The sequence below is a fragment of the Vitis riparia genome, chromosome 10 (genome assembly GCF_004353265.1).
Source record: "Vitis riparia cultivar Riparia Gloire de Montpellier isolate 1030 chromosome 10, EGFV_Vit.rip_1.0, whole genome shotgun sequence".
Lineage (NCBI taxonomy): Eukaryota > Viridiplantae > Streptophyta > Magnoliopsida > Vitales > Vitaceae > Vitis > Vitis riparia.
The window spans coordinates 23,328,822-23,350,520 of record NC_048440.1 but is presented as its reverse complement, the minus strand read 5'-3'; the positions used below and the strand labels follow the sequence as shown (position 1 = coordinate 23,350,520).

At 35.3% G+C, this 21,699-nt stretch overlaps 3 protein-coding genes across 9 annotated transcripts; 2 read left to right on the top strand and 1 right to left on the bottom strand.

Annotated features, from left to right (window-relative positions):
* The first annotated feature begins 1,043 nt into the window (after positions 1 to 1,043).
* LOC117923264 (beta-glucosidase 46-like) lies at positions 1,044 to 15,006 on the top strand. The gene is made up of 18 exons (XM_034841484.1): positions 1,044 to 1,860; positions 2,151 to 2,376; positions 2,503 to 2,725; positions 3,413 to 3,626; positions 7,170 to 7,249; positions 7,762 to 7,827; positions 11,672 to 11,873; positions 12,006 to 12,072; positions 12,164 to 12,222; positions 12,709 to 12,784; positions 12,860 to 12,934; positions 13,009 to 13,096; positions 13,192 to 13,444; positions 13,597 to 13,712; positions 13,814 to 14,069; positions 14,151 to 14,253; positions 14,331 to 14,439; positions 14,682 to 15,006. Exons 1-18 carry the CDS (start codon positions 1,354 to 1,356, stop codon positions 14,881 to 14,883), a joined length of 2,922 nt encoding a protein of 973 aa, XP_034697375.1. The 5' UTR covers positions 1,044 to 1,353; the 3' UTR covers positions 14,884 to 15,006.
* On the top strand, positions 6,174 to 8,090 carry LOC117922868. Its single transcript, XM_034841058.1, has 3 exons — positions 6,174 to 6,339; positions 7,170 to 7,249; positions 7,762 to 8,090. Exons 1-3 carry the CDS (start codon positions 6,229 to 6,231, stop codon positions 7,829 to 7,831), a joined length of 261 nt encoding a protein of 86 aa, XP_034696949.1. The 5' UTR covers positions 6,174 to 6,228; the 3' UTR covers positions 7,832 to 8,090.
* Positions 11,193 to 20,422, bottom strand: LOC117922867 (RNA pseudouridine synthase 6, chloroplastic). Of its 7 annotated transcripts, none has more exons than XR_004652575.1 (10): positions 20,173 to 20,422; positions 18,988 to 19,116; positions 18,606 to 18,860; positions 18,439 to 18,520; positions 17,155 to 17,270; positions 17,024 to 17,078; positions 16,768 to 16,879; positions 16,082 to 16,251; positions 15,201 to 15,554; positions 11,193 to 11,460 (listed from the first exon to the last, which is right to left on the bottom strand). XR_004652575.1 is itself a non-coding variant. In XM_034841056.1 (9 exons), exons 1-9 carry the CDS (start codon positions 20,397 to 20,399, stop codon positions 15,282 to 15,284), a joined length of 1,419 nt encoding a protein of 472 aa, XP_034696947.1. In that variant the 5' UTR covers positions 20,400 to 20,422; the 3' UTR covers positions 14,754 to 15,281. The 7 variants fall into 7 exon arrangements, 1 of the variants encoding a protein (XP_034696947.1); XR_004652574.1 differs by having other exon boundaries at positions 11,193 to 11,440; XR_004652571.1 differs by lacking the exon at positions 11,193 to 11,460 and adding an exon at positions 13,758 to 14,432.
* Between the last annotated feature and the right edge of the window lie 1,277 nt (positions 20,423 to 21,699).

Here is a 21,699-nt window from a genome sequence, read left to right as displayed (position 1 = left end):
ACCCAAGAGCCCACAGCCCACTTGGGGTCTCACCATTGCTTCCTCCTCCCGGCAGCCACAGCGGCTCCCTGCTGTCTGCTCCAACATTGCAGCTTGAGCCAGTCAACACAGGAGAGCCGTATTTTTTCATACAGCTGTCCCAAGTTTCAACCGTAGGTGTGCAATTTTGATTTGAAAATTTCAGAGGAGAAGACAGACCCCACTGGGGGAAATCTACACGTTTTTTGGTCTTCAGATTTCAGTGCTTCCCACCAAACTATTCAGTCTTTTTCAGTGGCATTGTCGTCTCCAAGAACAATTGTTCAACCCCATGTATTCCTCCCGTTCCATTAGAAATCAAACTAAAATTTACAACTACTTGGTTGATATTTAGTATTTACTCTAAAAATAGTGATTTTAATTTATTTTTTGTACATCAAACAAAAATATTATAGTATCATTCAGTACCATATCACACATTCGACGTTGGCCTGTAATGGTAGAAATACATCAATTTTGATATATTAAGTAAAAATATGTGACATTTTGTGATTACATTTTCAAAATGGTATGAAGAGAAAGATATTTAAATTTAAATTTTATTTTTATAAGAATAAATTTTTATTTTAAAAATCTCATTCTAATAAATAATCTAAATAAATTTTGTTTCATACAAAATGACCAAAATATGTTTAAAAAGATTCTACTCAAGTTGTAAGATTTCTAACAACTTTCCTCCAAAAATCGATTTATAAATACTTTTTAAAAAATTTACCATTTGATTGTTGGTGTTTTTCAAAAAAAATTATTGGTGAATTTAAACTTTAACTTTTTTTTTTTTATATCAATTTACAACTAAAAAATCCCCACGATCACTTAATATATTCAGAAATCTGACTTTAAATGAATCAAAACAAAAAGAAATCAATGATTTCCCTGAACCAAAAATCAATCGTTCATTTATATTAAAAAAATAAAAATAAATAAAAAAATAAATTTGGCTTCATGCTGATTTTCTATTTATTCATGATCATAGACAAGGAGGAAAGAAGCCATGAAACGAGCAGCTGTCACTGCTGACAGCTGAAACGACCCCAAAAGCCCATACTTTTCTATATAAGCTATTGCTTCTCTCTGTTTCTTGGAAAAGATCGTTCACGGTTCTCGTTTCTTTTCATTTCTTTATTTATTTACCATTCTTTCTTCGTTTTTCTCAACAAATCTTCGCCCACCAACTCCTCTCCTCGTTTCTCTGCTTTTCGTCAGAACCTCTTTCCCTTCTCGACCCGTCCGTCAAACCTGAGTTTTCCAAGCCATTTATTGAGTTTCTTTCTTCTTTGTTGTTTTGATTGTTGAGTTTGTTTGTGGAGAAATATGATTTCTTCAATTAAACAATCAACTGGGTCTTTCACTCGGTGTGATTTCTTGCCCAGAAGGCAGCGGTGTGTGGCGAAATCGGATGTTGTTTCAGTGCCCAGTTCTGCAAATGTGCAGGGGTTTAAGTGTTCTGCAAAACCCTTGTACATTTGTTCGGTTGAAGGGTTTGGGTCCAGATCAATTAGTTCCAAGTCCAGTAGCGTTTGCAGGGCTTATGAGGCGGAACGATCGCAGCCTTTGGACCTCAACATTGAACTTTCGGACCAGGAGGCGCGATCGGAGGCTGCCCAGAAGCTTAAGATTGGTATTTATTTTGCGACTTGGTGGGCTCTGAATGTGGTGTTCAATATATACAACAAGAAGGTTTTGAACGCTTTTCCTTATCCTTGGCTCACCTCAACTCTGTCGCTCGCAACTGGGTCGCTGATGATGTTGATCTCCTGGGCTGTGAGGATCGCTGAACCGCCCAAGACCGATTTGGACTTCTGGAAAACCCTCTTTCCTGTGAGAAAAATTAAATTCTTCTTTTTAAAGAATTTGGATTTGGGGTTTTTGGCGTTTTGTTTTAGTTCTGATAAGAAAAGGAAATCGAATTTTGATTCTTTTCCATTATTTCCGATTTTTAAAATAATGGAAAACCCAACTGGTGATGAGCCAAACAATTGCATGAAGCCCAGCTGAGTGGAAGTTCTGGTTTTGCCTAAATTCAAAATTCAAAATTCTTGTCTTTTTCCTGAAGTTTTTCAGCAGACAAACAAAGCTTTAGTGTAATTTGAATGGCTTTTGTTGTGTAGGTTGCAGTAGCTCATACAATTGGGCATGTGGCAGCAACTGTTAGCATGTCAAAAGTTGCAGTTTCCTTCACCCACATCATCAAGAGTGGTGAGCCTGCTTTCAGTGTCTTGGTTTCAAGGTTTCTCTTAGGCGAGACCTTTCCGGTGCCGGTCTACTTCTCACTTCTGCCAATTATTGGAGGCTGCGCACTGGCTGCTGTCACTGAACTCAACTTCAATATGACTGGTGAGAAGGATTGATTAATATTAAAGATTGAAATTGATGGTCTCCAAATTCTCTTGATTTTGATGTGATGATCATGATATTTCTTATGGGTTTTTCAAGTTCTGAATTTGTGTTGCTATGTTCTAGGGTTTATGGGGGCTATGATTTCAAATCTGGCATTTGTGTTCCGGAACATATTCTCAAAGAGAGGGATGAAGGGGAAGTCCGTTGGGGGAATGAACTACTATGCCTGTCTTTCCATGTTGTCTCTCTTGATTCTCACACCTTTCGCCATTGCTGTGGAAGGGCCCCAGATGTGGGCGGCTGGCTGGCAAAAAGCTATCTCTCAGATTGGACCAAATTTCATATGGTAAATACAATGACTTGCAATTCTCATCAAATTACTACATTGTTTTACCTGTAAAACTTGTTAGTTTATGTAACGAATCTGTCTTGAATTATTTCAAAGTGCATGCCCTTCAAAGAAAATTTGTTGGTTAGTGAGTATACTGTGGTCCATAGGGGTTCAAATTGTATATGCAATCCAGAGTTAACCCAAGTTGGTGGTCATATTCATCCAATTCATTATATCATTCTTTTTCTTGATGACACTAGTTAGTAGTGAACGGTTATGTTTGATATCATATGCAATTCATCTGAGTTTAGTAGGGTTTTTTTTTCTTTCCTTCCTTTAATTAACTTTGAATCATTTCTAGTCTTCCAAGAACAAATCAGCATTGCATCTGGTTTCAAATTATAGACCACTGTAAATTGACCACTAATAACCATCTATGTTTCAACTGTTGGCTGAAGATCTATTACCTTCATTAATGTACCTATGTTTGCCAAGCTCATATTCTGTTGTTCCCTTGATGTTTATATGTTGTCTGGAAAGTGGCTTGTATCTTGCCCTCATCTGATTGTTTCATCGAATAGAAGCAGCAATTCTGATGTGATAGTTTTCAATAAACTAGTGGCACCGCTCTATTTTTAGAATTTTGACTTCTTTGATGCCTTACTAACGTGAAGTATGTGTGGTTCTAATTTGTATGTGTAGGTGGGTGGCGGCTCAGAGTGTCTTCTATCACTTGTATAATCAGGTATCATACATGTCCCTGGATCAGATCTCTCCCTTGACGTTTAGCATAGGAAACACGATGAAGCGGATTTCTGTCATAGTCTCCTCCATCATCATCTTCCATACACCTGTCCAACCCGTCAATGCCCTTGGAGCTGCCATTGCAATCCTTGGAACGTTTCTCTATTCGCAGGTAAATTCTTATCCCTTTGATTTGAGTTTAACAGCACAGAATTCTCTTCTTATTATTATTGTATTTTTTTGGGTGTGGGGACCAAAATGCCTAGTCATAAATGCAGACAACTTGCTCTCTGTTGGCATTATTTCTATGCCATTTGTTTTGTGGCAGCAAAAAGGAAAAAGGAAAAAGGAAAACAAAAAATGAAAATGCAGAACAGCGAGCGATAGTAGAGGTCCAAATTAATTATCTTTCTTGACAGCCATTTTTCCCTTGTTACCTTGGGGAGTTCTGCAAGCATTTAGTTTTAAGAGGCATAGATTCAATCATACAACTGATACAAGGCAGGAAAATTTCAATACAATTTACCTTCTTTTACTTGTTTAATTTAATAAAAAAAAAATTGTCCAGCCCAATAATGTAACCATTGCCCTTGCAATATCAGCATTATTGTGCATACCATGTGGACTCCACAGATACTGAAAATTTGAAGGCAGTGGTACTAGAGTTCCTCCACATGCATATGCTGCCCTATGAAATTAATGCTAATGCAAATTCATGTAACTGTATGGTTGAATGGATAGAGACCCATGTTTCATATTCTGCCTTTCTTTTTTCTTATGATCATATGATTATTTTCTCTGCTTAAACTATCTGTTAATGGTTTTCCATATTCATGTTAGAAGAGTTGAAACCCTTCATCCAAATGATAAGGCACCATTTGACAATATGCCTTTTGATGGGGACACCCTCTACTTTTGAATGCAACCTTTGCAAACACTGAATAGACACTGATCACTGGATATGGTGATAGTTGGACTTGGCTGTGGAGGAGTTTAACGTAATACTGTGGGGATGAAAACTCATAGGAAGATGGTGATAGTCGTAAAGGACCTTTGTTCTGTATTGAATTATTAATTTTTGTCGCTTATTTATTTGGATTAGGTTTTAAAACTCATAGGAAGATGCCAGTTTACCAACTGTATTTGCAGTGTTTCTTTTCTTTTTGCATACCAAATGATAAAACTTATTTTATGATACCAAATCATCTCTAGTTGAAGCTTGAATGGCTGCTGATGGAAATATTCATTTCTATTCGTTTTTGAGCAGGCAAAGCAGTGAGGAGACCAAGTAACTTGGAATTTCCCAAGCAATGTAGATGATGAGATAGATACACTGAGGAGTCAATTTGGCTGGAAGCATTGTTATCAGCTGATTCAACTCTGCGGGTTTTTATCATCAAGATCACAATAATATTTCGGTGAATATCATCGTACAGGCAACTAGGCAGATTATAGTTTTCCTCTCCTCTTCTCCCCTGTTCTCCCGGAAAATGTTTTGTAGTAAATAAAAACACTGGTCGAGACTTGCTGTATTTTGGACGTAAATAATGAGTTTCTGATTCCATGACTCATTTGAATATAGTTCATCTGTTTTCCCTGCTGATCACAACAAACCTGTAAGAAATCCACCATGGCAGCTCAGCATACAAATGAGCTGGGTGTGTGGGTTGGGATCTTTCCAGTTTTTCCGAGCTGATGTGGTAGTCCTCTTCTTGCTTAATGATTGGAAAACTGGGAATTTAATCAGCTAAAATTACAGCAGAAATGCAGTGTTGGGGGGATTCATGGGGAGTGGGGAGTGGGGACTAGACTTGTACCAGAACCTTGCCCTTTGGGGAGGCAGAAGAGGTGTTACCCCAATCTCATCAGTAAAGGTCACGGCCCTCTTACCAAACAATATGGTCACCAGCCCTGCAATGGATTTTTCATATCTTAACCTTTTGAATAAATTATTTGAAAATTTCTATTTATGATTGTCTAGATACAGATTCAACAAAGTTTGCAATAAAAATGATCTTTTTTGGAAATAAAAAATGCCTCATTATGATTTGTTTTAAAATTATTTACTAATGTATGTCCTTGCCACGTAGTGTGGTGTTGGATATATTTTTTGCATGTCAACAACCAAATAAAAATAACATACAAAACCAAAAAAATAACAAAGTGGATACGGATGTGATTAAAGGACCAATTTGATAAATATTTTTAAGTAGTTTAGATTTAAAATTTGTTTTTGAAAAATGTTTAATTTCGTGGTAAACTTGACTTAACATTTATAAGTGACTAACAATAAGATGGAATAAATCAATCCTAATTTAATGACAAATTTACTCCAAATGAATAAATAAGTTTAGTTTAGTGGCAAATTTAAAGGTTATTAAGATTCAACTTTTCCTTTTTTATTTTTATTTTCTATTTTTTCTTTCTCCCATTTTCCCTCAAAATTTTAAACAAAATTAAAAAATATATAAAAGATTACTGTACTTCTAAATTCTCATTTGGTGTGTTTTTGGCCTTGAACCTTTAATAAGCTTCATGCATTTTATTAAGTTCTATTTTATTTTTAAACATTTTATAAAATGACATTTTTGCATGTATTTTTATTCAAAAATAAAATATTTTAATAAATGTTTGGGCCCAGCGCTGGGCTCCAGCGAGGATTTCGGGTTTCAGTCGGCCCGGCCTGTTTGAAGGCCTGAGAAAAATTGAGATGTTTGATCCAAGTAGAAGTGAAAAGGCAGTCAGCGTCGCCAGAGAAATCAAGGAAGAAGAAAATGAGTAGCCGACCAGTGCCGAGGAGAGAGAGCCCGTGGGGAACACCAGAGGGAGAACATCGTCAACCCAAGGCCCATCGCTGCAACGATCGCGCCGAGGATGTTATTCAAGTAAATCACCCTAATTTTTGTTCTGTTTATCTTTTTTCTTTAATTTTCTCGGCATCCAACCCCAATGAAGTGGCCCATTTTAATTCCCTAATATTGGATTTTATTTGTTATTAAATGTTTGGTAGGTTTTGGTTGATTTTGTAGAAATGGGCTCTGTTGTATTTGTTTCAGCAGGAAATAATATTAGCAGGGTAGTGTGGTAGTGTGTCTGTCAATGATGATGAACGATGGGGTTGTTTTGAATTTGTGTTAGTGTTTGTTTCCGAGACGTGTTGTTGTTTTTGATAGAAAATTGTATTGTAGACGTCGGAGTCGATTCTAGCTCTTTCATTAACAAAAGGACATTGAGAAATAAAGAGAAGCTGAGGGCTACAATGGTTGGACTAATTGTGAATTTTTTGGGCCTTAAGGGTTGTGTCTGACTGGAGTGTTATTATGGTTTTAGATGTAATTGATGGGTGTCTGTCACAAACCCCTTTTTCCATCTATAAATGGCTATCCTTTTGGAATTTTTTCAGGGCAAATTTTCAGTGGTTCAGGGTTGTGGTTGCTGTTGTGTATTACTCTGATTTTGGTGAAATGTTGTTATAAGCAGTATGATCTAAAATCTAGATGGTTTCTTCCTGAAATTCCTATTTCCACTATTCATTTTGAAATGGAGCTGGCCTAAATGTCAATATATATATATGTATACTTAACTCTCAAGTCATGCTCTTGAACTTGATCTTAGCATTTGAAGCTTCTTTGTGGCATATTTTTTTTTTTGGTTCTTTGTAGTGAAGATTTTGATGTCTTGGATTTCACACATTGTTGTCTTATAAAATTTGTAGGCTTGTTTTGAAGGAAACCCATTTAAGACAGTACCAGGTCCTTTCAAGCTCTTCTGGCAGTGCATGCGTTCCAAACCTGGGTATGCTTCATCCTCTATCCTAATGTTTAACCCTTTCTCTTTTGTCTCAAAAGATATAAAGCATGTGTTTTTCTTTCTTGGGTTGAAGATGGAGACGTGGGGCAAGGTTGTGTTGGTTGGAATGTGTACATATCATGTCAATTTTATGGGATTAACTAGGTACACAATCATTCAATTTTTGGATTTATTAGTGGCAGTGCATTCTCATCTTTCTAGCCTTTCTACTAAGAGCACAGTATTACCAGGCCCATAATGGGGTGAACACTTAAACATCATTGATCTAGAAATAAAATCAACTGTTAATCATAAGTTGTTTCCCTCATTAAATGTGGGAATTTTTGTTTTTGATAGGCAATAAATATAAATGTGAGAAATGTACGTGACATGGGTAGCAAATCATAAGATTTTCTATGCCTTGCACAGCACTGGTTCACTCTTTTCACTGGTTTTTATCATTCACATTACGGATCTTAACTGAATTTTCTATTGTGAATCTTCTATTTCATGTGCAGGGAGGAACCAACTGATCCATTTCACTATCTACAACTAGATCCCCCAAAGCGAGAAGTGCAGCTTGAGTAACTTGTCAGAATAAAAGCTTTAGATTTCATGAATGCCTTATTTTTCATACTAATTTTTTAGTTTGTGAGAGAGGAAACTTGTCACTGTTCTATGAGTTGTACTTTTTTCAGTGTTGGATCCTGAAAACACAAGAATAATAGTGTGTTGTTTCTGAATAATATTTTGGGAAGTAAAATGTCGCACTAGCGTATCAAAACAGAAAGTTGAACTTTGTAGTTGTTTGTGATTTTATTCTTTCCCTCTCCTTCCAATGAGATTATTTTATATGCTTCCATCAATTAACAAATCAGTTACTTGGAAAGGCATGATTTTTTTTCATCCTAGCCTCCTAGGTGATTTTTGGTAGCAACTGGTTGGTTGTGATATGTTTGAGACTTGCAGTTAATCTGAACCTTGTCAACTTTTTCTTGAACTGCCACCAACTTGAATGGTGATGGGGCAGGCCAGAACCCTTGATCTGGAGTAAATCAATCCCTTCATCAGTAAGTAAATTTTTGGTTTTTTATTATTTTCTATTTTCCCCTTTTTGATAGATAAATTTTTTCTTTTTTCTTTTCTTTTTTTCTTTTTTTTTTTTTTTTTTTTTGCCTTTTTCATGTGGAACCTCCCACAACCTAACCCCAACCTCTTATCATTTGAGTTAGGCTGTAACGGCTTCATTAGGAAATATATTATTTTAAGAAGTTTCTCTTTGTATTTATTACAAATTTTGCTCCTTTATAGGAAAACAGAACAAGATTAAAATCTCAGAGTTTAGAATGCTCCAAAAAGCAGGTTAGCTCTTACTTAAATAACTGTGTGTTTGTCTCATCCTTTTGTTGTGTAAAATTTGTAACACCAAATCAGATTTCAAAACCCTAAATTTTCAGGAGTTTATGTACAATTGCATGTTTTGAATAATTGCTGGAATGATTTATTTATGTATTATTTTTATTTCTTTAATCGATTGGATGGAGTGAGGTGCTGTGGTGCCCAAAGGAAAACATTTTTGACTTAATGGGTCATGTAGTTTGGTGGTAGAAATCATTCAAACCTTCTCAAGTTGTTTTTGTGTAGGGAAGTTTCCTTAAAATGATTGACAATATCCATAGGTTCTAATTTTAGATCAAATTCAAAGACGAGGTTGGTCTTTAGCAAATCGGTGTTTCTTGTGTCTTGGACATGAAGAATCCATAGATTATTTACTACTCCATTGTGAAATGGTAAGGGTTTTATGGGAGCTGATTTTTGTACTTTTTGGGGTGTCCGGGATGCTTTTTTCATCGGTTAGAGATACTCTATCTAGTTGATATGGTTCTTTTGTGGGCAAAAGATGCAAGAAGGTTTAGCAAACAACCCCTTTGTATTTGTTTTAGACGATGTGGAAGGCAAGGAATAACATTGCATTTGATGACAAGTTTTTTTTCTATCCAAAAGTTGAAAAGCGGTTTTGTTTGCTTTTTATGGTTTTAGTCTAAGTTGTTTTTAGATGATTGCTCGTTAACTCTAGTAAGTTTTTTTTAATGGTTGGGTATTTGTGAAGGGTCTTATTTTGTACTCTTTTGTTTGAGACTTCGTGGGTTTCTTGTATACCTTAGGCTTTTTTTCTTGAGGCTCTTTTTACTTTAATTTATCAAAAAAATATATATTGTCTGCAAATTGAAATGGGCCACCCTTTAGATTGACCCTTCTTGATCCATGATAGGTTTTGTGGTCAAATATTGGTGACCAGCTGGTGTGCCATACACATCTAATCAGTAAATATAAAAATAAAAAATACACAATTCCAATAATAAGAATATCTAATCAATGTGATTTTACTAGCCATCCATGCCTTAAGGTAGTCGATTTCAAGAAGAGATACATTTTTGGAATTTGTCCGGCTGTCCAAGGGCCATATCTTGTCATTGGGTTATATCACAACTTTAATTGCATGTCTTATGATTGTCAATTTTACCCTAATTGAAGTTTTTCTGAGTTCATAAATATCACTTGTGTGTCTGTTAAATTTGTTTTCTTTCTCATATTTCCATTTTTGTAGGTGTTGTGTTTGTTCCTATGTTTTACTGTTTTTAAGTGAGCATCTAAATTGTTTTCTTCCCCTATATCAAAGTAAATGCTCTTGCTCTTTTGCTTTTCTACTTTTATTCTTTTTTATCTTGGGAGTAGCATTATGATCCCTTGCTTACCTAAGTTTGTTGCTTTTCGTAAAGCATTGACATGATTCTGTCATAGAGTTGACAACTTCCGCCTTTCTTTTTACCTTCTCCTACAATTATGGCGCCCTCATGGACTCATGGCATTTAGTTAATTTTTGTGTTACCCTTCTATAATCGACCTTCTATGTTTGATTCCCAAAAAAATATATGGGACAGCATCTGAAAAAGAAAATAAGAAGGATTTAAATTAATAAATTACTTTTATATATTATATTAAATTTATTTCATTTATTTTAAATATTATTATATATCATATAACCAAATATGATAGAATTATTTTTTTTCTTTTCCTTATTACTACTTTTGAGGAGTCAAACATAACCTTACCGTTTCAATCTAGTATTGTGATGATCCAATGCTAAGCTGCTCTTTTGCCATGTTGGAAACGCAGTTGGATCATTCTGGGGTCATTCACTTTTTTTTTTTTTTTCCAGCAATCTATGGTATTTGCTTTTGAAAATTATTAGGACATAGTGCCATTTTGGTGTATCTATTTGGAATGGTTGGAACTTGATTTTGAAAAGTGTTTTTTAGTTTTTTTTGACATTTTAAAAATTTTATTTTTTAAATATTAAAAAGACTAGAAACGCTTTTCAAAATACTGTCAACCCTAAACACATTCTTAAAATGTTTTTATCTTTTAAATATTAAAAATATTAAAAACGCTTCCTAAAATCACTACTAAACACACTTTTCCTTGTCCATCAATTAGTGGGTGAAAATATGTATTTCATGTCAAGTTGAAGAGTAATGCTCAACTTCATTTTCATTAACACTGTTTGAGAAGACAATCAATTTAGGTTCTATTTAAAAAGTGTTTTTGAAAAATCATTGTTGAGAACAATTTTTTAAAATCGATTTTTTAGAACAATTTTTTGGAAAATTTTTCATAGAACAATAATGTCTATTTAAGAAATTAAAATATTCTTAACTCAATTTTTATATTTTTAAATATGTTTTAGAAATAACTTTTATATTAAGTGTTTTATATGAAATGAAAACAATTAAAAAGATGTTCTGATTATCAAATATACTTTTGTGTTTATAGGTTATGAAAAATAGAAAGCTATTTTAAAAAATCAGAACCAAAGACGACCTTAACTTTTGGGAGGTTGGCAGTTTAATTCTTCGACTGTAGTTCTCTCCTAAAACAATTTGAGAAGTTAAAATGAAACAGGTTTTCATAATAATTGAGCACAATTATTGATTTCATTGTCCCCTGTTAAGGGCCTAATCATTTGAAAGCAGGCACCAGGATTTTATAGCAAACTCCAAAATCAGCCACTGAACAAGGAATTGCTGTGATAAAAGAATCTGCGTGTTTACAGCCTGCCATGCCCTTTTTGTTCTTCTTTTGAGGACCAGCCAAATCTGTATTTTGCTGGAGCTGCTTAATTGTTTGTTATCTTGCCTGAGTCCATAAACACTTCACTATATTAAAGATGAAATCAGTGAAAAGTGAAAATTGATTCATAGTATTGCTCAAATAATGCAAACAGTAATGGAAGCAATAATTTAACTGAAACAGAATCTATATATAGTTATAAAAAGTAGATTTGACATCTATCGGGCCCAATTTGATACAGAGCAGGTAAACTTTATTCGTCTGTTGGTTTCAAAACAGTACGAGCACCCATTGAAGTATATTTATTTGGATGGTATGTAACTTGGGTTTCACAGCCATGAACATGTCTTGTCTTCACAAAGTTTTCTTTCTTTCGCAGTTCCTGCTCTCAATTGTCTCAGTATCATGCCTCATTGAAACCCTGAAACAGAATCTGGGTGGTGATCCTTCTCTATTTCCCAGCAACTTCCTCTTTGGGACTGCATCTTCTTCTTATCAGGTTCTCCCACCTTCTTATGCTCCCCTCTTCATATTTTGTTTTCTGAAATCTGTTTCTTGATTATCCTGTTGTCCAAATTACAGTAAACACACCCCATTTCTATGGGTACATTTTCTTCTTCATATTTTGCAGTTTGAAGGTGCATTTCTGAATGATGGTAAAGGTTTGAGCAATTGGGATGTTTTCTCTCATGAACCAGGTGTACTTTTTTGCTTGCATACTATATATATAAACTATGCAATCTTTTTCCCCCACTTTTGAAGAACAAAGAGGCATATGGATTCTTGCAGGTAAGATAAGGGATGGCAGTACTGGAGATATTGCTGTGGATCATTATCATCGTTACTTGGTATTTCCATTTAACCTTCTCTCACAAGTTTTCCAATGAGTTGGTAAATACATGAGATTTTATGGTATATTACAATCTTGTACAAGGAGGGACACCAGTACTTGCTCAATAATGCTTACACTGGTTTGGGCCAGCCAAGAATTGAGTACTTCTGTCATCTGCCTTGCACAGCCCTCCAGCCGCTCAACCTTTTGCAAATCTTCCCTTTGTTCTTTTTACTTTTGGGGTATTTCAAAAGTGAGCTTGAAGTCAAATGTCTTAGAATTCTTGACAATAGGCTAAGTCCATTGCAGAAAGCTTAAAACCCCCAATCAAGCTAATAAGAAGTTGGGCCTGCTGGGGCCAGTTTTAGGCAAACCCAAAAATTAGCCATAAGCCAAAGTCAAGTTGGGCATCAATACAAGTAGGATGGAGTAATTCTTTTTCTTTAATGTGGGATTGATTATAGAAGCTTGTGACCTTTTTGGGTGGTCATCAATGCAACAGGAAGACATAGATCTAATGGTCTCTCTTGGAGTCAACAGCTACCGATTCTCAATTTCATGGGCAAGAATTCTACCAAGTAGGTTCCTTTTCCTTTTTTTCTCTTTTTTTGGATTAAAATTTCAACTGAAACTCAATTGAGTTTTGGAAACAGAAGGGAGATTTGGAGAAGTGAATGCAGCTGGGATTGACCACTATAACAAACTCATTGATGCTCTTGTGCTCAAAGGTATTACAACCATTTCAGTCAAATCTCTCTAGTTTTCTATGTTGATTTGGTTTTCTGAATTCTGCTAGTTACAGGGTTGGAACCATTTGTAACATTGACTCACTTTGACATTCCCCAAGAACTTGAGGATACATTTGGAGGTTGGCTGAGTCCCAAATTACAGTAAGTACCTTACACTCCATCTAGCCTGCATAGACTCAATGCACATGGACAAGCCACTAGGGTACTAAATTTAACTCCATATATATGTATGTCAGGGAGGAGTTTAGATACTATGCAGACATCTGCTTCAAAACCTTTGGAGACAGGGTGAAGTACTGGGTTACCTTCAATGAACCTAACATCCAAGTTATAGCTGGTTACCGTAGTGGCAGCTATCCACCATCTCGCTGCTCGAGCTCTTATGGCAACTGTACCTATGGGGACTCAGAGAAGGAACCCTTTGTTGCAGCCCATAACATCATCCTATCTCATGCTACAGTTGTTGATATATACAGAAGACAATACCAGGTATTAACACAAGTAAACATCCAAGCAACTCAACAGTTTCAGGAAAACAGGAAGTTAAACATTCAGTTAGTTCACTGTTGTACAAATCTACTCTAGATTTCTATGAGAAACATTCGTATAATCAATATAAACTCATAAAGGGTAATTTGAAGGAAAAACAAGGAGGTAGCATTGGGATTGTATTGCATGCTAAGTGGATTGAACCCTTCAGCAACTCCACAGCAGACAAGTTAGCTGCTGATAGAGCTCAATCCTTCTCTATGAACTGGTAGGTTTCATCTGTCATCAGCATACATAGATTGCACAATACACAGATAAATGAATATGCATGAGAAAAGAGATATAACAAGTTCTAACCAAATTATGCAGGTTCTTGGACCCAATTATATTTGGAAGATATCCTGAAGAGATGAATACAATTCTTGGATCCATTTTACCAGAATTTTCAAGCAACGATAGGAAGAAACTGAATAAGGCATTAGATTTCATTGGCATCAACCACTACACTAGCTTGTACGCCCAGGACTGCATTTTCTCCTTGTGTGAACCTGGAAAAGGAGCCTCCAGGACAGAAGGATTCTGTCGACAAACTCCACAAAAGGATGGTGTCTCCATTGGAGAATCAGTAAGTAACCATGCTCATCAACATCATCTCAAGTTAACTTTGCACTCTCAACAAATTGCTGAACCTCCTTGATTGGTGCAGACTGCATTGGCCTGGCTATATGTTTACCCACAAGGAATGGAGAAAATGGTTACCTATGTAAAAGAGAGATACAGTGGTATACCCATGTTCATTACAGAAAATGGTGTGTACAGATTTGGAAAGTCCTTTTGATGCATAACTTTCTTGCATGTTCTGATATGTATGTAATGGATCTGGTAGGGTACGTTGATGAGAATGATCCTAATTCCACCATTGAAGAATTTCTTTATGATGTCAAAAGAGTGGAGTACATGGCTGCCTACTTAGATGCACTATCGACAGCTGTAAGGTAAGAATATGTCAACATCCCACGACATGATGATAAAGAACTTAAAGAAATGATAATAGCCATATGAAGTGCTTAAATCAAGTGCTTTTGAAGTGATCAAAAGCACTTGATTTAAGCATCCCATAATTCCACAGGGGGGAATGTTATTTCTAGAGATGATTTGGTTGCTTCTAAAATTTAAGTGTGAGTGCACCTTTGTTAGTTCTCAGAGAGTATATTTGGTTATTTTTCTATATGATCAGAAAAGGAGCAGATGTGAGGGGGTATTTTGCCTGGTCCTTGCTTGACAACTTCGAGTGGACATACGGATATACAAAAAGGTTTGGGCTACACCATGTTGATTATGGCACACTGAAGAGAACTCCAAAATTATCAGCTACTTGGTACAAATTATTCATTGCAAAGTACAGCTTAGTCAAAACCCTAATTGTCAAAGAACAATAAAGAATATTGCCAATATTAAAGAATCCCTAATGTTTTTGCCAAATCTTGTATGAAGCTAAAAGAAACAAAAATATGGCTGTAAATGGATTATTGTAATATTATTCGCTTTCATGTTTGATATCATATGCTAGTCATCCATCCTTGTATGCAACTCCATTAGGCTTCAAATCCAAAGGATATGTTTGGCATTATCATTGGGGCCTGCATTTTAGGAGCTTATGACAGCAAAAACTAAAGGTAAACTTCCACTCAATGAGATGGGCCAGCCAGAAGTATGGTATTGGATCTTTTAAGCAACTGTGATAAGAGGAACTGACCTCAATTTTGGTGAAGAAAATACTGAAATTTGTACTTGACCCTGATTCTTCTGCCTCCTATCAGCAAAATTATTCCATTTCTCACGTCCACCATGGAGATCCAGCCTTGTAAAAGTGCTCTCCATCATCCCAAGAAATCTGGCATGCCTGAAGACCAATAGCAACTCCAGGTTCCTTTCCATGCTGTGCAATCCACTCTGCAACTGCTGTTTCTCTATCATTCTCTGTTGTATATTTTTTCTTGTATTTTCCAAATGGGTTAAGTCCAGGACTTGTGATCTCTGCAATTGCAGCTGGCATGTACATCGAGTCGCCCACTATAGGTGCACCACAGGCAGCCAATTGTGCTCGAATCTGCATCATATGACTACTTGTCAACGGAGGAATAGTTTGAGTCTCCAAATAGTGCAGTTACTGATATACGTAAGAAAAGCATTTCTTTCTTTTCTTCTCCATTCGCCAGCATCTAATTCCATGCATTTTTCACTTGCCTATATATATATATATATATATATAAGCATCTAATACCATACTACGAAGCAAACTTAAGGCAGGCTAAAAAAAAACCCACTAAAAATCCTGCAATTGCTGCTTTCATGGTGATCAAGCCGATCAAGCACCATTCCTAAAACTTGTCAAAAGATTTTTCATTGATCACACCAGCATGTCAACAATAAAAATATCAAAACAAATTGAAAAGCCCTTATAACTACCACTGCCCCAAAATCATAGGGAAAAAATTAATATTATCGTAGAGACATACTCAAATTATAAATGACATAGCTTATTATTGCAGGAGCAAAAAGAATAACATGGAAAAAAAATGGAAAGAAAAGAATGCAACAAAAATAATGAAAACAAAGAATGGAGGGCTGAAGAACCTGATGAGTACGACCGGTCAAAAGGTTGATTTTACACTCGAAGGCAGAATTTTTTAAGGGCCACCCTCTGTCCTCAATACAATACTTCTCTTCAATGAGAGTGCTAGGCCAGGGAACCTCCTTGCATTCTAAGACCTCAAGTTGGCACAGGTACCATCCTTTAATGAAATCTGCCTCCAATAGAAGTTTGGAGAGAAACCAAAGTCACATAAAGCCAGATAGAGCTGTTATCTTGATTAACCACTTTAGTTGCAGAATGAATGTCTTTAGTCATTAAACCATAAAGGTAAAACCAGCAGATAGAATATACAGAACAAAATCTAGTTGTAATATCATTTTAGAAAGAGAAATGGGCAACATCGTTTAGCACAATGATTTTATGTTTGTCTCTGTGAGGCAATCTCATCAAGAGCCTGTAATGAGAATAGAATAGTTTCTTATCAAGTAGCTATAGAAAACTAACTGAGAGCATTATTTGCAAAGAAACTGTCATGAAAAAGTACAGGTTTCTCAGGCCTCTATTTATTTGTGTGTTCACTTTGCGAATATTGCCACATAAACCGGGTGGGGTTCAGTTGTGGGATATACTACCATATGATATGTTTGTCTAGATATCAAAATGCAATTGTTTTAAGGAGTAAAAATCAAAGTTTAAGAATCACTAGAATGTTTAATAGATAAGATACCTTCTGAAATAAGTCTTGGAGCAATATTAACCGGACGCATGTAGTGGGTAACTATTCCAATTGGCATAGGAGCAGCAGCAAGGGCACGATAAAGCTTCTTGACCTTTTTCTCCTGACAATTAAAAAAATAAACAAAATAAGTAAGGAAATAAATATTGAGTCAGGACACACCAGAATAACAAAAAATATTCAATTTATGTGACCATAACTTATATGAGTTGCTTAGCTTCAATACAAAAGGAAGTTATGGAGTTACTCTGATTTTTCCATGAAAAACTGAGCAGTACTCCTTAGTCCTTGCTAAAACGACACTGCAAGTTATTGCCAATCTTGTAAGTACTGTCTATGTCAGTAAGCAAAACAAACATGCCACTACAAATACAATACCAGCCTTCAGTGCAATTATCAATCTGATGGGTAGTCCTCAATGGAGTTGTTAATCCCAAGGCACGAGTGGCAAAAGTTGCACAACTTTCTTCAATGTTGTCTGTTGTTCCTCCTACCTAATGGGCAGAAATGTAGTGAGCAACCAATAGACTAATCACAGTAACACATTATTAAAGGCAATTAATAGTTTTGAGTAGACAACATGCTACAAACAAAATTGAATATGAGCATCTCAGCTCTCCAGTTAGGAAATCAACAAGGCCAAGCACTTTCAATACCTCGACAACAGAATCAGACAAACTTTATTGTGCTGCTGAACAGTGAAATATAACATTTAAAACCAACTACTGTCATCATGGTATACAATTGTAATTAACCGACAGATACTTCTAACCAAAGGCAGCTAAAGATAAAGCCTTTCTTTCTTTCTTCTTTTTCTGAGACAACATGCTAGTCCTTGAAATGAAGCAATTTCGATCCTATGATGCTTAGGCTGATGGTGTCAATAATTAATTTTGACTCTCGTCCTAGTCTTGCAATGCTTGTCAATATCAAAACTGAAAAAAGAATGACAGAAAAAATGGACCCCCAGAAATGTACTAATGTCTATCTGTCATAAATGAGTCAACCAACTGATCAAATGAGCTCTTCTCATTAATCTCTCTGTTGTATTGTTTTACATGCAATCAAGCAAGTAATGGTTGAAACATTGGACAAGGCAACACAAGACAGACCACCGATTGGAAAGTGGAAAGGAGATATATCATTTCAATACCAAGAATATCAAAGATCATAGTATGCTATTTAAATAGGTGTGTGTGTACACACACTACAGGCGGCGTTTGTGTTTTTCATCTTTAGTTTGAATAGGTCTGAATGTCTGAAATTTGTATAGAAATCGACAGGAAAGTGTCATTCAGACTTAAGATTTCAAATAGAAACCAAGATTTTTTACTTTTTGTATCCAGAAAAAAATCTGACAATAAAACTTGAAGTACTTATAATCAAATTTTCTTTTTAAAAAAAAAAAAAAAAAACCTAAAATATATCTAAGGCTTAAGCCTTAACAGCCTCAAGGCTGTGCACCGAGGAAAGTTAGGGCTTAAGCCTCAAGTACACTGTACCAAGGCTTAAGCCTTAAGGCTATTTATTAATCCATCACCTCCTTTTAAAACCCTGAACATATCTTCAATTAAATGAAAAAAAAAGGGAAAAAGACACAGATCCACTGCCTTGCCAAGCGGCATCAACATCTTTCAAAGAATGAATGGATCATTGACTTACTGATGTCCCAGCAGGTTTGTCCAAAACCACATAAGATTCAGTTACAGCAATAATTCTTGATTTCCAATCAATTTCATAACACCTGAGCAAAATTCAAACATTAGAAAGTACCACAATGGTTGAAAGACATTCATGAGCAACCATCAAACATTTTGTTAATCAATTACCTTGGGAAGCGTTTTGGGTGTACATGCACACGTAAGTATGTTCCAGCTTCAACAAACTCATTAACATCAGTTATCCGGAAAGTCTTCTGTGCTTCTCGTATAGTTTTTCCTTTAATGGAAGGCCTCTTTCTCAGGACTGAAGGTGCCGTTACTTCTTTAAATAAACGAACCTGTTCTGGTGTTGCACTTGGAGGAGGCTCTGGACATACAAGTGCATAATATACAGCTCCAAAATGGATGAGATCTGCAACAAACCTTCAAAGATGGAATTGCATATTCATCATCCATCCTGGTTAGTTGCCAATAATAATTAAAAGAATTAAAGAATCTTATACCAGAGCATCAAGTAAAGACAAAAAAGACACAAAAGAGCATCACCCACAAAGGAGGAAGATCCAAAGCTTTACTGATATAATCTAGAACACACCCTCCTTCTGAAACAACCAAATGCTCAACTCTTGGTGGGCCATTTTGAGAAGGACATGGTAGCAAGCGATGATATTCAGGGTAGCTGCAACAAAATCAGCCAGAGTAAAAACGAAAAAGCCCTCAAAGTAGAACAAAAAGCAATTTACAAATTTGGGTTTGAATGGGAAATTCGTAAGAAAAAGTGATGAATTCAATATTGAGCTGCAAATCACAGAGCTACACCAGAAAGGTGGGACAATTTTCAGATGGAAATGATGCTTTGACGGGGCTCTATAGATACACCCTCAAATAAGACAAGGGAGAAAACTTTACATGGGAGAATAAGCCTCTCTTTTCATCTTGCAATATATTTGGTAACAATAAATAGACTTAGGTTATTTGTTGGAAGCAAAGAAATCTCCTAACAAAGAAAAAAATGACATGAAAATCTGTTTTGGGGGATCATACCTCCTCTGTCTCGTAATCTACACTTTACTAAAATTAATTAAAAAGATTGGGGCTTTGACAGGAGTAAATTAGTTATGAACTCAGGTAACAACAACTTCTATAGCCAACTATATCTACTCAAGCTCTCAGCAAATTTGTATATAAACCACACATTAGCAATCAAATCAATGGCATCAGCTTTTAATTTCAATTGGCATCAGTTCAGAAACTGAATGGAAATGGAACAAAGTGAAAATGTTAGAAAATCTTACAAGATTATAGCAAATTTTATTATGTTCAAAGTTGCAGAAATTAAATTAAATGTCAAAATTTTCAGTAGGCTCCCAAACCTAAACCTTCAACAAGCAGACTAGCATCAACAAGTTCAGGTAGGGAACAAGGATTTATTTAGCTCAATTATCAAATACTTGGCGCCCCACCCTTAGCATCTAAACAAAGCAATGTAATTTCTCAACATACGAGTGTACTATACATCAATAACAGCTCTTATAGAATTGTAAACCACATAGAGACAATAATAATTTAAAAAAAAAAAAAACAATAAACAGCTGTAGCAAAACAAGTAAAATCCCCAGTCATCTAGCTCTAAAATCAAAAGGCAACAAAACCCAAAGCCCAATCACATATACATTCCAAAAGAAACTTACAAAACCATGAAACTGAAGCAAAAAATACAAGAAATCTTAAGTACCCATTAACAGAAGAAGTGTTAGCAGAATCTGATGATGCAGTGAGTTCACGGGTACAGGTTGGATTGTTGGAACACCAAACCACACGCTTGTGCCGCCTACTGAACACATTGCTCGAGGCTAATGTGCGCGCGAGGGCCACAGGAGTCCCGAAACTCCGGCAATTCGAGTTCCACAATGAGGAAACCAAGCCACTGGTGAAGATTGAAGTGAGAATCGCAGTACCCATATTTCACTCGGATTCGGACAGGGTGTTCAGATGGATATTTGTATACCGAGGCTCATTCCGGGTCGGGTTGTCGACCCGTATGTTTATATCCATATAGTTCATAAAATTAACTTAGAACATATCCAACCGAAACATCCGTACCTCCATGTTGCATCATCTTACTCCTAGGGTAAGAGGATAAGATAAAGATAAAATACGTTCATTATAAAATATGAAAATATATATCTTTAAATATAATTTTTTAATGGAATATAATATCCTTAAATATTAAATCCAATAAATATTATATCATAAAAAATATTATTCTATATTTTATAAATATTTTTTTAACTATAACTTTAATTGTATAGTAAAGGGTTTCTATTTTTTAAAATAAGTTATATACAAAATAAATAATTGATTCAAAAATAAATTTATTATCTATATATATATATCCTACCTTTTAACTTAAAAATAACATATTTGATGTAGAAATCATATATATATAAAAAAAAAAGACTAATAATATATTTCATGATGAGATAACTTATCATACTTCTTATCAATTAAATATGGAATATGATATATTATTTCTTCTCATATACTATCTCATATCATATCTAATCAACCAAACATCACCTAAGAATTCAATTATAACCAAATTGTATTAGTTAAAAAGTTTTAATAATTCATCATCCAAGGATTCAAAGAGATAGGGGGCTTGCATCGGAGTGAGAACATTTTAATCAAAGCAAAAAAAAATGAAAAATACCATATGATTCAATATAAAGTGAAACAAATTATATCGTGACATAACATATTGAATGATATCTTGATCGATGAAAAAAAAAACATATATCATGATTTAACATGTTGAATAAGTTATATTAGTCTTTTCCTAGTACCTTAGTGGACTTTGTGAATATCTTATATTGATATATATATATATATATTTAAGGGTGAGTGAGCCTTGTTATAGTATTTTGAGAGATGGAAATATTATAAAGCTAGTCAATAGATTTGGGCATGTCAAATATCAAAATAGTTCATTTGGAAAATATAGGTTGCTAGAAAGCCCTGACAAGAACCAACTAATACTTCCAGCATATTGTCACAGAATTAGGCCTTTTCTAACCTCACGTGCGTCATTTGAGCATGTTGTGACGCTATGTTTTCTTGCACATCACCCTTTCTTTATTCCAAGAACAACCAACAGCCTCAACAAATTGGTGTCCTCCCAAGTCCCAACCAACAATCTCACACAACACCTGGGTGCTGCTGCCTTCCCAAGCGCAGCTGCAATTCCTCCCACCACAACCAA